The sequence below is a fragment of the Nymphaea colorata genome, chromosome 10 (genome assembly GCF_008831285.2).
Source record: "Nymphaea colorata isolate Beijing-Zhang1983 chromosome 10, ASM883128v2, whole genome shotgun sequence".
In the NCBI taxonomy this organism is placed as follows: Eukaryota; Viridiplantae; Streptophyta; class Magnoliopsida; order Nymphaeales; family Nymphaeaceae; genus Nymphaea; species Nymphaea colorata.
In genome coordinates, this window is record NC_045147.1 from 20718188 (window position 1) to 20738350 (window position 20163).

Sequence of the window (20163 nt, forward strand, 5' to 3'; positions counted from 1 at the left end):
AAGCAATTGCGTGGATAAGCCTGGTAGAGATGAGCAGGGAAAAGGGACAAAGGAAATGATCCGAGGTGCATGCAGAGATATTTTTCTGTCTCCTGAATTATTTCTGATTCATTAGGATGACGACGAAGGTGGCGGTCAGCTGTCATCACCGCCAACTAGATTGGCCAAACTACAATTATGAGGATAAGGATGAAAAAAGTCATTCACTAGCGTCTAAATCTGTTGCTTTCTCCTGTGCCCAAACGCTTCTCCCTGTCACCTCCAAATCATTTCACTTATCTTTTGCGTGTCCTCAGCTAAACAAAGAAATTGCCAGACAGGGCATTCTTTCTAGTCAAGACATTATAACGCCCCGATACATTGCCGATATATAGCCAACTTGGTATCTGGTTGGAAAAAGTGACTTGTTTTCAGATGTATACACGCATTCGTCGGCTGAGAACAAATACTAAAGACCAATATCTTGAGAAGTTATGTTCAGATGTGTCAATTCAAGTTTGTGGTGCTGCTGAAGCAGCACTTTTTGAGGTGATTTGAGATTATAGATCTAATAATCTGAGATTCAAATTGCTGTTCATCAAACGTCAAATCTATGGTTTTAGCTACATGGGGGTATGACATGGTTAGTAGAGTAGGCGAGTTCCTAGAAGGATTCTCTTGGATGCTACTTTTCATACTATACAAAATGGGAGACGGGTGTACTGTACCCACCCAGTTCTCCATACAACCCAAGATCTTGGGAGCAAGAGGAAGAGGAGGCCTTGGAGTTTTATTCGGGTGGTGGGTTGTTAATCTTATACTCATCCAAATATACTGAAATTCTCCAATCTTTGTTTTTACAAAATAGTGTAATCTGGTATTTGTTTACCATATTTGAACCTCATATAAAAGTAATTTCAGATCAGTCTGATGTTAAATGTTTATTGGACCAAAGCCACAATCCAAGTCTGAGGAAAAATGTTGAGCACTAGTTAAATTTATTGAGAGGTAAATTTGAAGGGTGAAATTCATGGAAAGAACCGAAGAAAATTTGAAGGAAATAAAACAACTAAAGCTATTGCCCACAAGATACGCAATCCCCTTTTTCAACCCCCTTTTTAAACCAGTGAGGAACAAGTTAACATCACTAAATTTTCAAAATGAGATGGTGTTGTAATTAAAACGCGGAAGTACTTCTGTACGTATCATAAAATAACGTGAATTTATATTTTATTGATCGGGCTTGTTACCTTGTTCTTATCGTTACATATGACAAGGATTTCTGATAGGGACATGTTAGTCATTTTTGTGGGAGGAGGAGTCCTCCTTCGTAGGAACCGCCTCATCGAGACTCGTTCTCTTGTTTCTTCGCCTTTATCCCAGGTTCCCGGTTTTTCGCTTCCTGTGTGCTCTTCATTATTTATAAGAGGACTAGAGCCTAAGGAAGGTTACAGAGTTTGAAACGCATTCATTCTTTAGCGGTTTTGGCTCGTACGGAGCATTTGGCGAAATGGGTTCTCTGATGGCAGGTTGGGATTCGCCGTTCGTGGATCCTGAAAGAGGTGAGCTTTTTCCTTCCAAACTTTGATCCATCATTGGCTAGCCAGGCCTGCCCATCATCAGGAATGAAATATAGATGATGGCTTCTGCTGTTTGTTCATCAGGCATGCTCTTTGCAGAACCATCAAACCTGTGAGATGAGGGTGATGATGGGTAGCTCTAGTTTTATGATTTTCACGGTGCTTAGTCTTGCACGTCTATGGCTGCTCAACTTTCTTCTAATGTTCATGCTTATTTTGCTTTTGCACAGTTAATTATGAAAGAAACAAGTCCTTCACCAGAGAGGAGATAGAGACTTTCTGGAAGCAGAGAAAGGCAGAACATGAAGCATACTGTAAGGAGGTAACAAGAGAACCATAAGAAGGTTTCCTTTCCTCTTTGAATTTGGATCATGTAACCAAAAGGTTTATTCTCCTGCAGGAAAACGATCACCAGGAACAAGAAACCATAACTGATCAGGAAAATTTAGTAAACGATCAGGAAAAAATAGACAAGAAAGATGACTGGTAAGATGCTAGAGAAAATTCCTTTCAGCTGCTTTCAATGATAAATTTCAGGCTAGGAAGTACTCAAACTTGAGTGGCAAACAGGTGGACGAGAAGCAGCTGGGCTTACCTGAATGAACCTCCAGAGGATGATACTAATTACAGATCTTTCAATTACGTGGCCCAGTTTCATGTTGCAGAGATGGCAAATAAAAAGAGCTTGTGTGCTAATTGATTTTCAGGAGGAAGATAGTTTGGTGTAAATATGTATATAATGCTGGGGTATGTAGTAAGAATATGTTTCTAGTATCAATAAACATGTAAGCAAGTTTGTTGCGGACATAATACTTAATACATATCACGTTCTGTTTCTGTTTTCTTAATCAACAGATTATATTACATCAAATTGCGATGCCATCTCCTTCGCTTTCACCAGCAAAGCTCCTTATTAGATTCTTGGATGATGGCATGCCTGCGACCACATCCCTTTCGATTCCACATTCATTAACTCCCCTTTTGATCTTGAAGTACCCGTCCTGGGGGAAAGAAATGGTTTAGTGAGATCAGAAACCAAAAAAAAGAAAAAAAAAAAAGTACGCAATTCATGTGGGATGATATAGAAACTTACATCCCCCCAGCTCCTGTTCCACTGGTTTGCAAGAAGCTGCACAGAGAAAGCCATACATCAAATAAGTGCAGTTCCCATAAGAAATAACAAAGGGAGAATGATATTTATCAGAAGACAGACCCAGTAGTCTTCTCCTTCATCTGAGGTACCCCACCCAATTAGCTTGACCGCATGGCCTCCCAACATGTCTCCAGTTATGTGCTTGTAAACGCCCGACTTGTAGTACGCGAAGTCCTATAGTACATAGCAAAGCGAATTATCCTCGGATGCCGCAATGATATTACTCAATATCCGTAGTTGCCCATGAAGTCTAATATTGGGAGCTTTGGATGCTACTTGTCCAAATCTTAAGAACTTACTTTTGATTTCTTAAATGCAATTGCGTAGAAGAAAGATCAAGTTGGATATGTGTTACCTCATAAACGGAGAATGAGACTTCCACGGGGCCATTTTGGTATACTTCTGCCATGATGCTGTGGCAGTCCGAATGGACTCTATAAGCATTCGCACTATAATGTTTGGAGTTGCGCCACACCTGGTTCTGCAGTTGGCATTTTTTCACACATTTGGGAGTTGGGTAGGCAGGCTCGCAGCCGGGATGTTTGCATCCAGTATCATCGAAGTAAGGGTCACACTGCCAGAAATTTTATGGTAACAAGAACTGATTAGACATCCTAGACATATAAAGACAACAAGGCAGAGAATTTAGCAGATTCTTTCTAAAAAAACAAGAGAAAAACAAGTAAAGCTGCCAAATTTTTAGTGATTGTCAACTATCCAGCAAAATTCCAATGTTTCAAGAATACCTCGAAAAAAGCAGGTGGTAGGCATAAATATATATTTTCAATGTGATAGTATTTTTATATGAAAACCACTTTCAGGTTAGAGGTCTCTAACTATCTTTCATAGACATAGTAATCCAACTAAAACATCAAACGTAATTAATGTAAAAATTTGAAATATAGATCACTCCATGCAGGCCATCATTTTCTGACTTGAATTAAAACATCATAAAAAAAATTGCACCAATTTCAAGCGCTCATATTTGATTTGCAAGTGCACCCAAGCACATATTGTTAGCTAGTACCTCTTCGGTGACAACACCATGGTGAACAAAGTATCTCCATGCGGAAATGGGATAGCCTCCATCACAGCCATCTCCACACATAAAGCCACAGCATGAGAGAAGATCATTCACGGACAGCGAGATGTTCTGCAGAAAATAACTAGTTAGAAAAAAAAGGGATATCTTCACCATATAAAATTAGAGGGACTCAAACAAGGGTAACCTGTGGTCATGCTGCCATGTAACCCAACTCATTACTTACCGTAACAGAATTCAGAACTCAAACAGGTCAATCTCTTTACCAAACTTAGCATAAATTTCCTGGACCTATTCAGCTTGTCCAAAGTCCCAACAACCCAGAAGCCCAAATCCTTAAAACCTTGTTTTGTTGTGGATTATTGATGCAACTTATAAAGAAAACATTACCACATTACGCCCTCTTTGGATGGAGGGAAAGGGAGGAAAATGGTGGTCATTCATGTGTTTGGTTGGCTAACTGAAAGAAAAACAAGAAACTCATTTGGATGCAAGAAGCAAAGGAGAGGGAAGGAAAGGACAGGAGAGATAATGTAAATCCAGTCACTTCAAATTTGGAGAGATTGGGACAGAAAGGAAAAACGTTTGACATCCGTTCTTTCTCTTTCCTTTCCTCTCCTTTCCCTTCCCATTCCCTTAATTCTGTTTCCTTTCCTTTCCATTCATTCATTTCTCTCCCTTTCCCTCCATCCAAACAGCACGTAAAATGGACTCCCTTTACCAGTTTCCATCAAACTTAGCATAAATTTCCTGGGCCTATTCATCTTTGTCCAAAGTCCTAACAACCCAGAAATCCAAAACCTTTAAACTTTGTTTCTTCTGGATTATCGATGCAACCGTAAGAAGAAAACATTACCACATTAAAATGGACGCAGAAGCGGTCTGACAGAGACTCCACTGCACCGAATGCCCAACAAGAACCACAATGGCCCTGTTGAAAAAGAAAAGTGGACACAAAGGAAGAATGAGGCGCAAGCCATGTAGAAGAATGAACAACATGAACAAAGTAGCAGACAAAATTACCTGATCTACAAGCATGGTGTCCGATCAAGCAGTTCCAAAGAATGAGAAAAGGCAGAACAAATTGTCAGCATCTAACCAAAAACAATTCTGTTAGATTCAAAAAGTCCAATTTCTGAGTGATTTACCAAGTATTCTCCCAATTGTGCTACATTGTGGCCAGGCAGTTCGTGCATCGAAATGCTGTGGCAACTTCAAGCTTCTATCATGCCTTTTAACAGGCAGGGACTCTAACATATTTTTAGGTGTTGACTTCACTCCCAATATGTGTTTGAATTGCCCAATCTATAACTCACAGCACAGAATCAGGCACAACCATAAGCTCACCACCATGCACCGTTTAATCCAAGAACAAAAAGACATATTCAAGCAAACTTAATGCTCACTGTGTAATTTGAGAATCTGGGATTTAATGCAGCCACCCATCCAGCCTTTGGATTCGAATTGATCTCTTCTACTATAGATTTCTGTACATCCAAAAAAGGCAAAGCAACACTAGTATTTAATTTCACTGTAGTTATTACTCCTCAAACTGAACAAAGAAATTGACCGAGACCCACCTCAAGAAGTTTGCCAGAATGACTGATGGGCAGTATTGGCTTCACAGCAAAAACCTAAAACGGAGAAAGAAATTGCTGTATCGCTTAACAACTGCTGTTATTAAAACATAAGACAATCTACTTTCAAGTCTATAAACTAACAAACGTAGTTTATACATCTCTTGTTTCCTGTAAACAAATCCCATTTGAGTTTCGCAACTGATTAACTCTCGCAAAATGGTTAATTTGATAAAAAACATACTATCTTGAAAACAAAAAGTCCCCAGAATATTTAATTGAAAAGAAAAGAAGAAAAAGTGGACATCCTAAGAGCTCTCATATACAACTTGAAGATCATGAAACTAGCTTGTCGTACGACCCACCAAAAGTACCGCCTAAGAGGCAGATATCTTCCATCTTTCCCGACTATTGAGGAAGTCAATGAGATAAAACTACTCCTTTGAAGCCATGGAACAAAAACAGGATCTCCCAACTCGCGGTAGAAGAAAAAAGAAACAGCATACCTCGCCAACCGCGATCAGAAGAAAAAGCGCGAACGTGACCGACGACCTCCCCATCCCGATCTCCAACCTCCCTCCGCCTCTCTACGGAAAAAATCTAGGAATGGGAGAGAGACGACGACTCGAGGATCCCCGCGCCTTGAGGAAGCAAGTTTTGGCACGGCGGCTAAATAGCCACAGAATATCACGATTCCGTGACGTCATAATCGCGAACTTGTCACGAAATCCACGTCAGGTTCATGATTTTGAGACGCTTTCGGCGCTGGCGCGCTTGCCGATAATTGGACGCGACCTTCGGTTGGCCCATTCTTCCCTCAATGGCCGCCAACCAGTCATCGCCTGCTTGCTTCCCGACCCGGATCTCCAGGAGCCGCTTTCCTCCACTTATCCCCTTCCGCCAACGTTGATTCATCAAATGGCCTATCGCTATTCGCTGATCAAACACGATCCCGAGTCCAGATCCATTCAAATTCGGATCGGGTCTTTCTACTTCAACCCCGATCCGATTACATGTGATTGATGCGTGGCCTGTTGACTGAGGTTTGGGTGCATCAGGTGAGATGGTTCCCAACCTGTTTTGAATCTGGATCCGAGTTTAAAGTAATAGCTCCGGTTTAAAATTGGCTGGATCTAATGAGTTGAAGCTGGTCTCAAACCAACCTGGATTATATATGCATATTATGGTCCCAGATCTCTCTTAAGGGTTATCTGGGTTCGGACCCATATATAAAATGGTATCCAACTTCAAGTTCAAAATTTTTTTTGGAAATGTGGTTTGGAGTGGGTTATTGGTCACATCAGCCCCACCAAATTAGTAGCCGAGTCAAAAAAAAAAAAAGTTGGTAATATATATATATATTTAATATATACTTGTTTAAGCATGGAAGTTTTGAATTAGTGCGCTTCTAACCAAATTTTTGGTTTTGAACTGCAGAGACATGATTAGATAATGGATCATGGATCTGGTCATGACTTAAATAATGTTTTTGCTAGTGGCAGTGTTGGGTATTTGGTAGCTTCACGGTGAAGAGTAAACCTGGGCATCGGCCCGACCCATAAGGAGTTGAGTCAGCTCGACCTGCACTTAAAACCGGAGTCCGAACCGGATTAAATTAAAAAGTATATATTTTTATATAACGAAGAGATTCTCGATAGCAAGCAGGAAGAGAAAAACATAAACGCCAGAGTCAATCATAAGATCGAGTTTCTTTCATTTGTCAATGAAACAAGAAAAAAAAAATTCCACTTGGAGGCCTGCATTTTCTATCGTCGTTCCAAAAAGAGGTCTCATGTGTATTTCTATAGCGAGGCTTTGCAATTGCCGACGAATATGGAAACCAGAAGCCTTTATATAATCTTTATCTTCCTAAAACGCGTGAAACTTTTATGTTTTTGCTGAAGTTTCACTCAACAAGTTTGGACTTTTAACGGCAATTGCAGAGTAGAATTAGTATTTTTTTTTTAATTAATATAATGGAAAACTCGGAAGGAAGCTCATACGCCCTCAGTCACGAAAAGCATGGAAAGTTTTTTGTCTAATTATATCAATATAGAGGCTTGTTTTAGAAGAAACTTTCATTTAGAGCTTAGTTATGAAATTTGGAGAAAGAGGAAGGAGCGGGAGGCAATCTCAATTCGTTATGTCCAAGGCATTGTTATCACTTCAAAGCCCAATCAGCCCATCCAGATCGAATTGGTAGCAACTTTTTTAATAAGATATATTTCAATTAGTTTATATATGTAGATATGTTAAAAAATATTTTTTTTTGTTTGGTTCACAATTAATTCAGTTGTTACTCACTTAGCCAATGCGATTGCAAACCAATCAACTTCTCAGGACTGTTTTTGAATGATGAAGAAGGTTGAAAATCTAAGCTTATACGTCCATAAAACTATGAATGAAAATTAATAGTATGATCTCATATCGGCTAAGAGATTAGGGCAACGTTAAAGTAATGCTTAAGAACAAATGATACTATTTTAAGCAAATGCATTAGGTGTACGTTGTTTAAATGGTAAAAACCGACGTGTTATATTGTACATTTGAGTTTGACATAGACTATACATCAGCGATATGTCCTTTAAATTGTAAAAACTGATGTTCTACATCAAAGTTATGTATATAAAGAGGAAAATTAAAATTAGCCTGCTAATTAAATATTTAAAAGCTGTTGGTATTAGTAACAACAAAAAAATTAGGTCAGATTAAAGTATTATATGAATCTACCATAATTTGCATTCATACAATGTCCTCACCTTATTCTAGATGTCAACTACGATACCAGGGCGCGCCTAAAATGCATCTGCACCTGCATCGACGCGATGCAGGTGCGGGTGCGACCCTGATTCGCACCGAAGTCTGTCAACGGTGAGTTGGGTGCGGTCAGCCGCACCAAACTAAAAATGTCATTTTTTAACGCGCACCAAAAACGTGTATGTCTATTTTGGTCCATCTTTTAGGTTTTTTTTTTTTTTAATTTTCATTTTTCTACAAAAGCTATCGGGCGTCCCCCGACTGGCCCCTTTCCCTTTGCTAATGCCTTCTGAGTTCTGCCCTTTTCTATCTCTCCTACAATCGTCCCTTCCACCGGCAGCAGCTTCCTTTCCGTCCAGCGTCGGCTGCGATCGTCTCTGCCGGCGGCATCAATTAGTTCAGGTAGCTACTTTGCAAAGGGTTTATTTCATATTTTCGTTTTCTCGAGCCTGTTTTCCTATTTCGTCTTCTTCCTCAACCCTCTTCCAACGCCCCTGTTTTCTCTCGGTTTATTTGGTTAAGAAAATTTGCAATCGGCAACAGCTGCAGTGCAGGACCTGCCACTGAAGCTTCCCCTCTGACCCTCTCCATTTGCCCCATGCCCGCTGCAGTGCAATAGAAGCTCCTTGTGTGTTGCATCTCCCTCCTTCTTTCACCCCACTTGTCTGCTTCTTGGAGTCATGTCTGGAGGCCGTGGCTCATTTTAGCTTGGTGGTGCATTTGGGAGGAACGTAACAACAGGGTCTTCAGGGATACCTTTTCTTCGCTAGATTCTGTGGCTCGTCTTGTGCAAGGGGATGTCCAGTTTATCATTCGATTAAAGCGCCGATGTTCGTCTGCGGCTGGGTGACTGTGTCGCTTCGTCGTTCCTCTCTCACCCCGACTCTCTTATTTTTTCTGTGCATTATATTGTATATTTTTTCTTCCTGTTTCTGTTTTTGCGGTTTGTTTTTTTTGCGGATTGTTTTTTTCTTTTGTACCTAGTGAACATTTTGTTCTCAAATTTTGTTATATATTCTCATTTTATGGGCTCTTCTTCTTTTTTTTCTCTCTCTCTATATATATATATATATATATATATATTCAGCGTCGATGTCAATGTCACAGCTATGGTTCCCCAGCCGAGTCGTGCATCCATCGCTATTCACTATTAATTGTCAACTCACAAGATCCTGGTCTACAGTTGTATGTTTGAATTTAGGTGTTCATGAAAAAACCTGAAAAGCAAATTGCAATTTTGAACTTTTTGTCATATATATTATATATATGATTAGTATTATTATAATAAATTAATAATAATATTATTAAATATTATCCCACTTAAATTTTTTGAAATATGCCCCACCCCGCACCTTGGTGACACAGGATGTCAATCATCTAAAAAATATATTTTAATATTTTAGATGAATGAAAAACGAAGAAGAAATGTATGGAAAAAATATTTTTTATTTTCAGAAAATTCGCGTCCAGCCATCAAACGTGAAAGAAAACCGTGGAGAAGGGCTCGCAGATTTTGTTTCATGAGTTTTTTTTTTTTTTGTGAATTATGTTTTGCCTCAGAGCATTCATGTTAACATAAATGAAAATCACAATAAAATCTCTTGTTGATATAGATAGATAGAACAAAATAAAGAAAGAAAAGATATGTTTGCCTGAAAATCAGCAATTCTGTAGCCAATCACGTAAATAAATAGTGGAACCTGCCGAGTAGATAGTTTTAACAATTCATTCTCACCGCAGGGAGAAGAGCAGCGCAGAGGTGGGAGCCTCGCCGATCGTCTTTCTCTCAAGGTAACCTTCTCTCTCTCTCTCTCTCTTTCTCACTCTATCTCTCCTAGAAACCTGGCCGGGATCTTCCCAGTGAGTTGCAGGTAGTGGAGAGTTGCTGGGGGCGATAGGTTTTTGTCTTACTGCTCAAGGAGCTGGCCCTCTCAGGACCCGCTCTTCTCCGTCCCTTTTCCAAAATTTGCAGTCTCCCTTACGTTCGAGAAATTTGCTTTCCTCTTCGGTTTTCTGCTTCTCCTTCGCTCCCACGTCATTTCCTAGTTTCCCATCTTGGTTAGAGGTCGTAATTCCAAGATGAACCGAGTTTCTCATTTCTGTTTCCCCTTAAAATTTGGCATGGACGCGACTTTCGGGTGCTTCTGTCTGGTTGAATTAGATCAGGATGGCGGATCAGCGGGAATGAGATTATTGCATTTTTTCAGGGATCGAATCGAATCGAATCTGCCGAAGCAGGTTATTGCGCAGGCTGGCTTTTGAGGAGATCCCTAAATTTTCATATCGTGTTGTGTGTTATCTTGGTTTTCATCCGAGTTCGGGACCCGGTACTGGAATTTTGTTACATCTTCGATAGTTCTGCCTTTTTGTGTCCAATTATTTTTTCTCCTTCCAATATTACATTGTTAGAAGGTGAGATCAGTATCAGATCGGATCCATCTCTTTTTCTAGAGGATCCATATCCATGTGTCACGCCATGGGAGCACCTCTCACCACCCACCTACCGTTCAGTGTCCTTATCGGTCGCTCACAATGACGTGGCTGCTCTGAGCTCGTGGAGAAAGAAAGCAACGAACGCCGCCCACCAATCTAACATCTAACTAATTTCCCGCCCTTTCCTCGTAACTAACCTTCCGGCCCTTTTTCTATATCTTTTTTCCGATGGGTCGCTGATGGTCAGTGGGTTTCTCCTGTCTTTCGTGCCGTCAGGGGTCTCAGTGACGCTGGCGGGGCAGTTCTGGTGAATCCGGAGCCATGGTTCAGCCGATTCATCCACCGGAGAATGTACTGGAGACGAGATCAGGTCCCAATTCTTACGCCGCTGTGGTGCTCGGAGGGACATTCGATCGCCTCCACGATGGCCATCGCCGTCTCCTGAAGGTCCTCTCTTCGCGGCTACTACTTCTTCTTTCTCTTCATCCTTTCCTCTTTTGTACTTTACTGCCGCTTGTTTTGTTTTTTTCAAAAACCTTTTGTTTGTTTTGCGGCTCAAGAAGGAAGTGGAAGAGAAAAGATGGAAGCTCGGGGCTGGATTTGATTTCTTTCAATTCGAATATTTGGATTTTCAGGCTTCTGCGGATTTAGCTACGGAGAGGGTCGTCGTTGGCGTCTGTGATGAGCCGATGCTCGTCAAGAAAGAGGTTGATTTTCGTTAAGCTTCCTCCGGTTTTCTTGATTGGCGTTCTGTGGATGTGTCTCTTTTTTCTTTTTCTCCTGAGAAGTTCTGGCTGATGCTGGTAATTGGGTTTGTCTAGGTTTAGGTGTTAGAATGAATTGTTAGAATGTTGACATTTTCCTTTGCAGCTGTCGGAGTTGATCCAACCGATTGAGGTGCGGATGAGTGCTGTTCAAGATTACATCAAGGTCGGTTCTCTACCTAAAAAATATAGTTTCTTGTTTTTTAGTTGTACTTAGTTTTTCGTTTGGGTTGTCTAGATTTGCTTGATGTTAAATTAATTCTTTTGTGTCGAATGAATCAGTTATCGTCACTTATTTTTTCCGTTTTCAAAACGCCATGCTGCATAACATGGTTAAACATGTTAATGCAATGAACTTGCTTTTGTTGCTTTCATTTCTTTCTTATTTCCAAAGATTGTGCATGCCCTTTTTGTCCGTTAATAAAATGAAAGGCGTAGTAACCCACTTGTGGAAGCTATCTATAAGCAGATGGTAACTATTGCAGAATAGTAAATTGCTGAAAAGCTAGACAACGCTTAGTGTCAAGCACTTCTCAGAGTCGAACTTCAATCATGCCTCAGAATTGAACAAGGTTTCAGAAAGTGCATTTCTTTTAGGGATTCTGTTTGTCTTTCATGTTACTCATGCCTGTTTGGTAATTTGTTGGAATCTATTGGTACAAAGTTTGAAAAGCAAAATTTGGAAGAAAATGGTTTAGCCGAAAGAAGAAATGTGAATTTGAAGGTGTTTAAGATTTGATCTTGGTTTTATAATTTTCACCTAGGGGCCGAAGCATACATTTCATGCACTGAATATGCAACGTGCACTTCATAAGAAGTTCTTTTCATGCTTGGTAGCAGTTACCCCATGTTCAAGCCAGTCCTTCTATAATTTGCTGAGAAGTGCTTAATAAGTAGCAAGTAGTACCCAATTAGAAGTAGAAACACTAAATATGTGCTGTAATGTCTAAAAGTGTCAAGGAAGTCATATTGGAACATATGCACATGAGTATGTGCACAGAAGCCATTATGGGTATGAGCAGTGGAACATTATAATTCAAAACTTGCAACATCCAAAATCCTCAATTCATTTATTAGGTTCTCTTCCTTTTAGTTTCTCTTTGTCTGGGCACGTAGGATGAGGAAAACAAGATTTTTCGTTAAAGAGTTGTCATCAATGTTTAGGGTGTCTTAACAACTGTATGTTTAAAGGACTTGTTTGAGTAAATAAGGAAAGAACCTAATAAGCCTGAGCTTAGCATTTATACTTTCAAATGGATTATTATATCTCTGGAAACTATGCATAAATTTGTCTCTGAATAATGGAAAATCTATAGTCACAATGAAGCATCAGGGACAGCTTTGCCCAAGGTAGTTTGTTGCAAACTTGAGATTTCTTTCTTGAACAAAAATCATCAATTAGGGTTCCATACATTACTTGTTCAAAGATTAGGGTCGTTCTCTTATGTTTTCACTATATTTGAGGGGTTCCATATTTTCATTGCTGTGAAGCATGCCAATGTTCTTAAGTTTATAGTTTCCTCCCACTCAAAACTCATAATTTCTTTTTTTGGATTGTGTATACAGTCTGTTAAACCAGCACTGCTTGTTCAGGTGGAGCCCATATTGGATCCTTATGGCCCATCAATTGTTGATGAGAACTTGGACGCCATCATTGTTAGGTATGTTCCCATAGTGGCTCACTTTTTTTGGTAGCACCTTCTAATGTTATTTGGAAAGCTGAACACTATTCTTTAATGGGTCTAAATTCCTTTACGTTGCAGCTTGAAATTACGATGTCTCTAATTTAGATCCCATCTACTTGTATATGCATCTACAGTTTTATTTCAGCTCCCTTCAACCAAAGTTGAAACTGAGTCAAGATGCTTGGGACCTGGTAATTTGGGGGTACTAGCTTCAGGGAAGTTCCTGAAAATGGAAACGTGAAGGCTTTATGGTTTGAGGAAGTTAGTAGAGTCCATAACATAAAAAGATAAAACAAAAGGAAACATGGTCAACGTCCTTTATGTTAGACTGCTAAGCTGCACACATACACATACAAATGCACACCGTTCACACAGATTGGCATCCTGGATATTTCAGTTGACTAAAAATAATCAAGCTCTGTATATCTATTGGCAAGAGACATAATATACTGGCTTAAAATTTATTCGAACCAAGTTTCATTCATTTAAACATTAATAAAGTTGAAAAACTGATTTACTTTCTGCAAGTTCACACTGTGATAAGCTCTAATCTTTTCAGTATCAGTGCATATCAACTGGTACACAATATTACCAACAAAACAAAATAGAAATATGGCCCTTCAAGGTATCAGCTGCCACCTGGCCTCTATCGGCTGATATATCAATGAAATAATATTAAAAAATTAACTTTCGTTTTATTTGATTTAGGTAACAATTTAAAATCACCTATATAAGACGAATGCATTGGTCCCTGTCGGTTGAGATGCGATATTGTTAAAAACATGATATGGTGCTGCTACCAATATTACAACATTGTTAATCTCTTAAAGCCCACATGCATGTTTATAGAGATCAAGTTGGTCGTTGATGGTCCTCCCTGTTGCATCTCAAATAATTATTGTATGCATATACACACACACACACACACACATATATATATATATATTATATTTTATTGATTGGATCCAATAGAAACTTCAGTAGCAGTCCTGCAATCAGAAGAATAATTTTAGTGTCTAATAATCACGAAGTTCATGACCATCATTACTTGTGGGCTCCAGTTATTTATCTTTTCTCCAGGTGTTTCAGCGCATTGAGACAAGCACCACATCTTCATGTTCTTTAAATGGGCAAAACCATAAAAGCATCATCTAAGAAGTTCATGATATTCTATTTTAGACAGAACTATCGTTTTTGGAAAACTGATATTCATATTTAACTTTATTACATTTTCTTGTAATTTCTTAATTTTGCATCAAACTTTTATTACTATCATTTTGCTTTCTATGGTTGTCCTTGTGTATTCATGTTACAATCACTCAGATTTTGATATCTATTGTTTATAGTTTTTTTTTTCAACCTGGGGGCTGCATTAGGCAGGCCTATCTCTTTTCTTGCCGATTTACTTGGTCGTGGTGTTGTTTTGTGTGGTTGTATAGCAAGGAGACTCTAGCAGGTGGCTTGTCAGTTAATAAACGAAGAGCTGAGAGAGGTCTACCACTATTGAAGGTATCAGTCTTCTTTTTTCCATGTTAACCTTCTGCGATGTTTAACTTTGAAACAACTGTCTTATTCCTGCTTTTATTGTCATGAAGAGCTGAAGGGGTTTGCTGGTCTGTGAACTGCTCATCCATTGTCTTTTATGGTATTTCCTCATGTATTTATGCATAAACTTGTAATGCATTAGTAGCCTTGATGAATGTTCTAGACCATGAGTAGCATTGGTTTGTAACTTGGTTTAAAGCCCACAGGAGGGTGGAGGTAATTGATCTTAGCTGACACACAGTTTGCTGTGTGCATTTGTTTCAGGTGGAGGTAGTAGATCTTTTATCTGAAGAATCAGGTGGAGAAAAGCTTAGCTCCACAGCATTAAGGAGAATGGAGGCTGAAAAAGGTAATCATGCACAAACATAAAATGGACATTCCAGCAGAGCACAGTGTCGAGACATCCAGGGACTGGATGTTGATGATCAGCAAGAAAGGAAGGAAACCAGATAGCACGCGATTTGGTAGAACAGGAACGAATTGGTTGAGTAGGGACCCAGACAGCCAGGAAGCAAGTGAACCAAGAGAAGGCATCTGTTTCAGAACATATATTTATTGTAGTTCATAAGAAATAACTGGAAAGATGTTATTTTGCAAATTGCTTTGGCTGGTTCGTGTAGGTAAAGACTTCCTGTAGTGAGAAGGCCTCACACAAGTGTTTGTGAACTGTGAGTTTTCATAGCTGGGGATTGTGCTGTAAATCGTCACTGATGGAGAAAATTCTCCTGCCATGATGGTTTTTCACATGTTAGCACAAGCGTCATAATCGTTGACTGTTTCCTTGTAAAACTTTCAGGTGTTTACATGATTATTTTGTGGACTATATGATCGTTGTGATAGTACCATTTCTTCTTTAGACTTTAGGTTTACCATTATTTTTTCTGGTTTCTCAGCCTGGTAGCTTTGTTCCTTGACAATCTTATGGAAGGTACCATTTGCATTTTGATCCACAAATACATGCAGTAGCTGCGTGTGAAGTTATATATATGTAGCTTCTTGCTTTTACCCCATGGAACTTTTGGATGAAAATTCTCATAACCTGTAGTTCAAGTGATACATGGACGACTATCATAAAAAAATGGCCATGTAAATATTCAAAGTTGAGATAATGGTACATCTCTTCTTATTCTGACGCTATCAAGTTCCTCCTTTCACAGCTATGCAGATTGGATGTGGTTATAATAGGCATTATGACAAGATCATGTACAATTATGAACTGAATGATTTTCCAACCAGAGACAACACACATGCATGTGCTCCTTGTGCGGCCCTCTTAAGCCTTCACAGATACTGGCAAAATATTCTGAGCATTAGTCTCTGCATAAAAAATATCGAGGACCTAGGATTTCATGTTTTCTTTCTCAAGGTACTGGCAACCAGTTAACAGATAAGAAATTTCAGCATGTTGATAGATCTAGTGGCTTCTTTTCTGTGCTTTGAAGGCTATGCGTGATTTTGTCGACCTGTTTTTAACAATGCCATGTAGCACAACTTTGTACCAATCAAATATGCAGCACACATGCAACCTGCACTCTGCTAGAGCTACAGAGCACAAGAACAAAGGGAAAAAATTGATGAGTCCACTGTGATTCAAGTGATTCATTTCCATTGTTCTTTGCCTTGTCTCATTCAATCTGAAGTATCTTATCAGCATATCTATCTGAACTGCTCCGTCTACTTTTGGTGATTGACTGAATATGTATCTCCAACTTTTGTGGGGATTGATAAATTCCCTATCATCCGTCTGGTGGTCTCACTACCCTTCTTGTAGTTGCAAGTGGTACTCGTCAATCAAGCTGAAAATTTATACGTCTTGAAGTTTGATTTCGAGAAATCTTTTTGAGCTTTTATTGCTCTCACAAAGAACCTCCAAGTGGGTGGGTTTGGTTAAGACCAAGTGTGACCGTGAGACCCATTATGTTATAGTATACGTCCCTTTTATAATTGTTTTTGTTCCAGCTGACAGCATAAAAAGCAGAACCCGAAACACACTTTTTTTTTTTGTCTTAATAAATAATACCAAACAATGTGTATAACTTTGATCTTTTTGGAACACTTAAAAGCAAAGAAGAAGCTCTAAATCAGAATTTGAATAGAATCAGTCAGGCTGCTGATCCAACGATTCGTCGGTTACGAGTCAACAAAAAGGTATTCTACATGTTAAAAATAAAAGAAGCATATACAAAAAGTTAAAAATAAGAAACACTTCAACACATTTAGAAATAATAAAAAATAAATAGTGCATGGCACTAGACACCTTTCTATCAGCCAATGAACCGAATTGATTTGCTACCAATCCCATTCGAATCAGCAGATTCAGACTGTCGTTTACAAGATACCATGCCAATGAGAATCTTAAAAGGTAGGTGTGCGCAAACAGCTTTCATATCCTCATCAAGTCTGTATTGCATCTTTTATAAGACCAACATAAAACCTACAATTCCATCCTCTACTAAGATGCCGGACGCACTTGTAAATTTAGGTGCCCAGCTTGGATGTAGAAATATCTTGCTGAAATTTACTCTTATATATATATATATATATATATTGAACTATCGTTTTAAAATCACTCAACCATATAACCCCGACCATTTATTTGAAGCATATATCCAATCATATTGGATCGGACGATTTTGATTGGATGGTTGGGTGAATTTGAAAAACTAGAGCTATTATATATATATATATATATATATATATATATATATAGTGTGTGTATGTATGTGAGAATTTTTTTTTGCTAATACTAATTTTTTCTACCCATATTTTGTGATTAGGGTAGCTCATCACATGTCTTGCCGTTCATCCCTTGAAAGAAGACAATGCCAGTCAGATTTGGACTCCCTTTTTAATAATCTCTTGTTCCAAGATTCGACGTAAAGGTGTTTCTTTGTGGGTGATATGTTTGCGTAGCTGCTTGAGTCATTGCATCCTCAACTTGACGGCCCATATATTCTTCAGATAAGGACCTTTATTCCAGCGACTGTTAGGCTTTTCAAATTTCTAGAAACATAGCTTTAAACACAGCAGCACATGTGCTTGTATAGATAATCCAACTTTTGAGATTTAAATCCTATCTGTTTGTGCCCATTTTGGATCACATATGAGGCATAAGATGTCCAGATAATCCAAACTCATGCACTCCTATACTTTAAATCTTTAATTTTTGGGTGAGCAGAAGGAGCATTTTATCTTATAGTTTACAAAACTATTTTAGAGTCGAAGCTCTCACCCAACCTTGAAAATACATAATCTGCTTTTGGTGCCTCGAGATGCCGCTACTATCATACTTCAATGGCCTCCCTTTTGCAGCACACTGGGTTGATGTCAGAATGAAAACTAGCCGCCTACCTGTCCTTGCCCCTACCATAGTGCCAACCCCTTCTAGGGTCTTTAAATCTTTAATTTCAAGATATGCAATGAAAAAGGTTTATGGTTGAGTTTCCATGTGACCTCATCTTCAAAAAGATACTCCTCACATCCCTTCAAAGAAGGAATAAATGGGACGAAAAGAGATGCTTCCAACAAGGATACATGGGACCTTTTGCTGGACTCTATCCATGATTCCACCTTTTCCCCTTGCCGCAGCTTCCTCTCGTCTCTCATTTGAAGTATAGTTTTTCTTTTTTCTCTCCAGAGAATTTCAAAATTCGTTCAAAGGTTCTTATCAACTTGACTACATTGTATCAAGAGAAAGAAAGAGAGAGAGAGATAGAGAGGGAGGAAGGGAGTAGTATAATACCGTCTTTTAGTGTATATATATATAAAGAGAGAGAGAGAGAGTAGTATAATACCTTTTTTTAGTATATACATATATATATATATATACACTAAAGAAGGGTATTATACTAATTCCAGACAAATTCAATAACCCAAAAGGACGTATATATTAGTTGTTTTTACTAGTGCTTTCTTGCTAGAAATTATGCTCTTGTTAAAAAAAAAAAGAAAAAAAAAAAACTTGGCAAACCAACTGTTTGTGGTTCTAAGGGCATAACTCAAAAGGCAAGCTTGGGTGCACGTGCAGCATTCGACCCCACAAAAGGTTATGTTTCTATACCAAAAAGAAGTGGATCTATGCAAGTTGAAGCATATAGTTACCCTATCGCTGGTACTGATGCAGTCGTATAGACTTTGAAGTCAAAAAGAAGGGAGAGCTGAGGCTCTCCATTGGTGAGATATCCTCCTCCTGACCCAAAAAATAAAAAAAAATGTATGTGAAAATATAAGGCCGTTGTTGCTTGCTTCTAAAACACACATACATAGAATTATTAACCTGAACATATTTACGTTCGATCGAGTTAAACCAAGTAAAAGCCCGCAAAAATAATAAGTGTGTCTAGGGATATTCCAGAAGTGGGTCGGAACATTCCCTCGCACAAAACCACGACGGTCTGGGACGGGTTTAAGTCCGGACGACGCACTCTGCTCAAAATCTCACCCCTTTCACAGTTTCCTCTTCCTCAGGGCTAACCTGTTTGGCAGATACCACTTTACCTGCTTGTAGCCTTACTAGAAAATCAAAAGTGTGCATTTTCTCAAAGTTAAATTGTATATATACAATCTGATAGGTGCCTTATCGATATGATTTTAAGAGTGATTTGATGAAAAACATGCATTAAATAGTCTTTTTTTTTTTTTACTTTAATCATATTTTTTTTAGTATTTGAAAAATAAACAGCTCTTATAACATCATAATTTTGATAGTAGAAAGTCCAAAACAATTTGAATTAAAACATGATTTAGATTGAATTACTGTTTATGAAGACGTTAGAATGTTCACATTTTATGTACAATTTTTTTGACACAAAATTAAGATGCCTGATTTTTGTCATACCTCAGACTTCTGGTATCTACCAATTACTCGAGGTACTAATACTTAAATATGATAATTTGTAAGGTCTGGTGGTGCAGGCAATTGCAGACACCAGCTCAAACAGCTTCCGCCACTGTATATAATATCTGATACTAAAAATAAGACATACAACTGTGTTTTTCTCTTCTTATTGAATTTAGATAATGAACATTTAATAAGAGAGATAAACCCGTAAATGGGTAACATCGAAATTATTGATTGCCAGAAAGTTTATTTTTTGTTTAGTCAATTTAAAAGAAGTTTAGATTTTCAGTTGAACCCACAGACGAAATTCCTGTGAAAAATCTATACATGCATTAAACTTGGAGAAACCGTCCAAGATTTTTGTAACAATTATAAAATACTTCTCGCCTTCAAAACCGAGTTATCTAAGCAACCAAACTTGCCTGGAAGTGAAAGATCAATTTTGCCACCTGGTTTGCACACTTGAACGTCTTCACTCTTTCTCTCTTCCATGGGACATTGATTGTATTGTAATAGCTAGTGCTAACTTGAATATTTATATAAAAGGGAAAAATTTTGGGTTGATGTGGGCAACTGCCCACCTCAGCATATATTGTCCACACCATTCCTCTACTGGTAGTGACTAGTGAGCCTCGAGGAGCTTAAGCAGGCTGATACGTAATGAATGTATCTTGAGAAAAGAGAGCAGGCATGGCAAAGGCACCTCGGCCGCCATGCAGCTCTCTTTTATTGCCACGTTGCTTGTTGAATTTATGTATTTATTATGAAACTCAATGATGTGGTTGAATTCTAACCTCAAATGATCCAT

The 20163-nt window shown here is 38.7% G+C and overlaps 3 protein-coding genes across 4 annotated transcripts; 2 read left to right on the plus strand and 1 right to left on the minus strand.

Annotated features, from left to right (window-relative positions):
• Positions 1 to 1379: 1379 nt before the first annotated feature.
• On the plus strand, positions 1380 to 2407 carry LOC116263205 (uncharacterized). The gene is made up of 4 exons (XM_031642845.1): positions 1380 to 1541; positions 1790 to 1881; positions 1960 to 2045; positions 2130 to 2407. Exons 1-4 carry the CDS (start codon positions 1490 to 1492, stop codon positions 2257 to 2259), a joined length of 360 nt encoding a protein of 119 aa, XP_031498705.1. The 5' UTR covers positions 1380 to 1489; the 3' UTR covers positions 2260 to 2407.
• Positions 2310 to 6168, minus strand: LOC116263204 (cathepsin B-like protease 2). The gene is made up of 10 exons (XM_050080197.1): positions 5838 to 6168; positions 5335 to 5388; positions 5161 to 5241; positions 4875 to 5059; positions 4611 to 4707; positions 3740 to 3865; positions 3068 to 3286; positions 2773 to 2886; positions 2653 to 2688; positions 2310 to 2560 (listed from the first exon to the last, which is right to left on the minus strand). The coding sequence occupies exons 1-10, from the start codon at positions 5889 to 5891 to the stop codon at positions 2426 to 2428; spliced, it is 1101 nt and encodes a 366-aa protein (XP_049936154.1). The 5' UTR covers positions 5892 to 6168; the 3' UTR covers positions 2310 to 2425.
• Positions 6169 to 9725: 3557 nt separating this feature from the next.
• LOC116261800 (phosphopantetheine adenylyltransferase 1) lies at positions 9726 to 15338 on the plus strand. 2 transcript variants are annotated; one of them, XM_031640664.2, is made up of 7 exons: positions 9726 to 9879; positions 10798 to 10968; positions 11157 to 11228; positions 11392 to 11451; positions 12852 to 12946; positions 14410 to 14479; positions 14780 to 15338. In XM_031640664.2, exons 2-7 carry the CDS (start codon positions 10843 to 10845, stop codon positions 14882 to 14884), a joined length of 528 nt encoding a protein of 175 aa, XP_031496524.1. In that variant the 5' UTR covers positions 9726 to 9879; positions 10798 to 10842; the 3' UTR covers positions 14885 to 15338. The 2 variants fall into 2 exon arrangements, with proteins under 2 accessions (XP_031496524.1, XP_031496526.1); XM_031640666.2 differs by lacking the exon at positions 9726 to 9879 and adding an exon at positions 10568 to 10709.
• The last annotated feature ends 4825 nt before the right edge of the window (positions 15339 to 20163 follow it).

Excerpts from the sequence above, each read along its gene's own strand:
- LOC116263204 (XM_050080197.1), bottom strand. The coding sequence starts at position 5,891 with ATGGGGAGGTCGTCGGTCACGTTCGCGCTTTTTCTTCTGATCGCGGTT. Across the intron at positions 5,389-5,837 it reads TTCTGATCGCGGTTGGCGAG|GTTTTTGCTGTGAAGCCAAT; the intron begins GTATGCTGTTTC and ends TCTCCGTTTTAG. Across the intron at positions 2,887-3,067 it reads TCTCATTCTCCGTTTATGAG|GACTTCGCGTACTACAAGTC; the intron begins GTAACACATATC and ends TATGTACTATAG.
- LOC116261800 (XM_031640664.2), top strand. The coding sequence starts at position 10,843 with ATGGTTCAGCCGATTCATCCACCGGAGAATGTACTGGAGACGAGATCA. Across the intron at positions 10,969-11,156 it reads GCCATCGCCGTCTCCTGAAG|GCTTCTGCGGATTTAGCTAC; the intron begins GTCCTCTCTTCG and ends TTGGATTTTCAG. Across the intron at positions 14,480-14,779 it reads GAGGTCTACCACTATTGAAG|GTGGAGGTAGTAGATCTTTT; the intron begins GTATCAGTCTTC and ends CATTTGTTTCAG.
- LOC116263205 (XM_031642845.1), top strand. The coding sequence starts at position 1,490 with ATGGGTTCTCTGATGGCAGGTTGGGATTCGCCGTTCGTGGATCCTGAA. Across the intron at positions 1,542-1,789 it reads GTTCGTGGATCCTGAAAGAG|TTAATTATGAAAGAAACAAG; the intron begins GTGAGCTTTTTC and ends GCTTTTGCACAG. Across the intron at positions 2,046-2,129 it reads ATAGACAAGAAAGATGACTG|GTGGACGAGAAGCAGCTGGG; the intron begins GTAAGATGCTAG and ends AGTGGCAAACAG.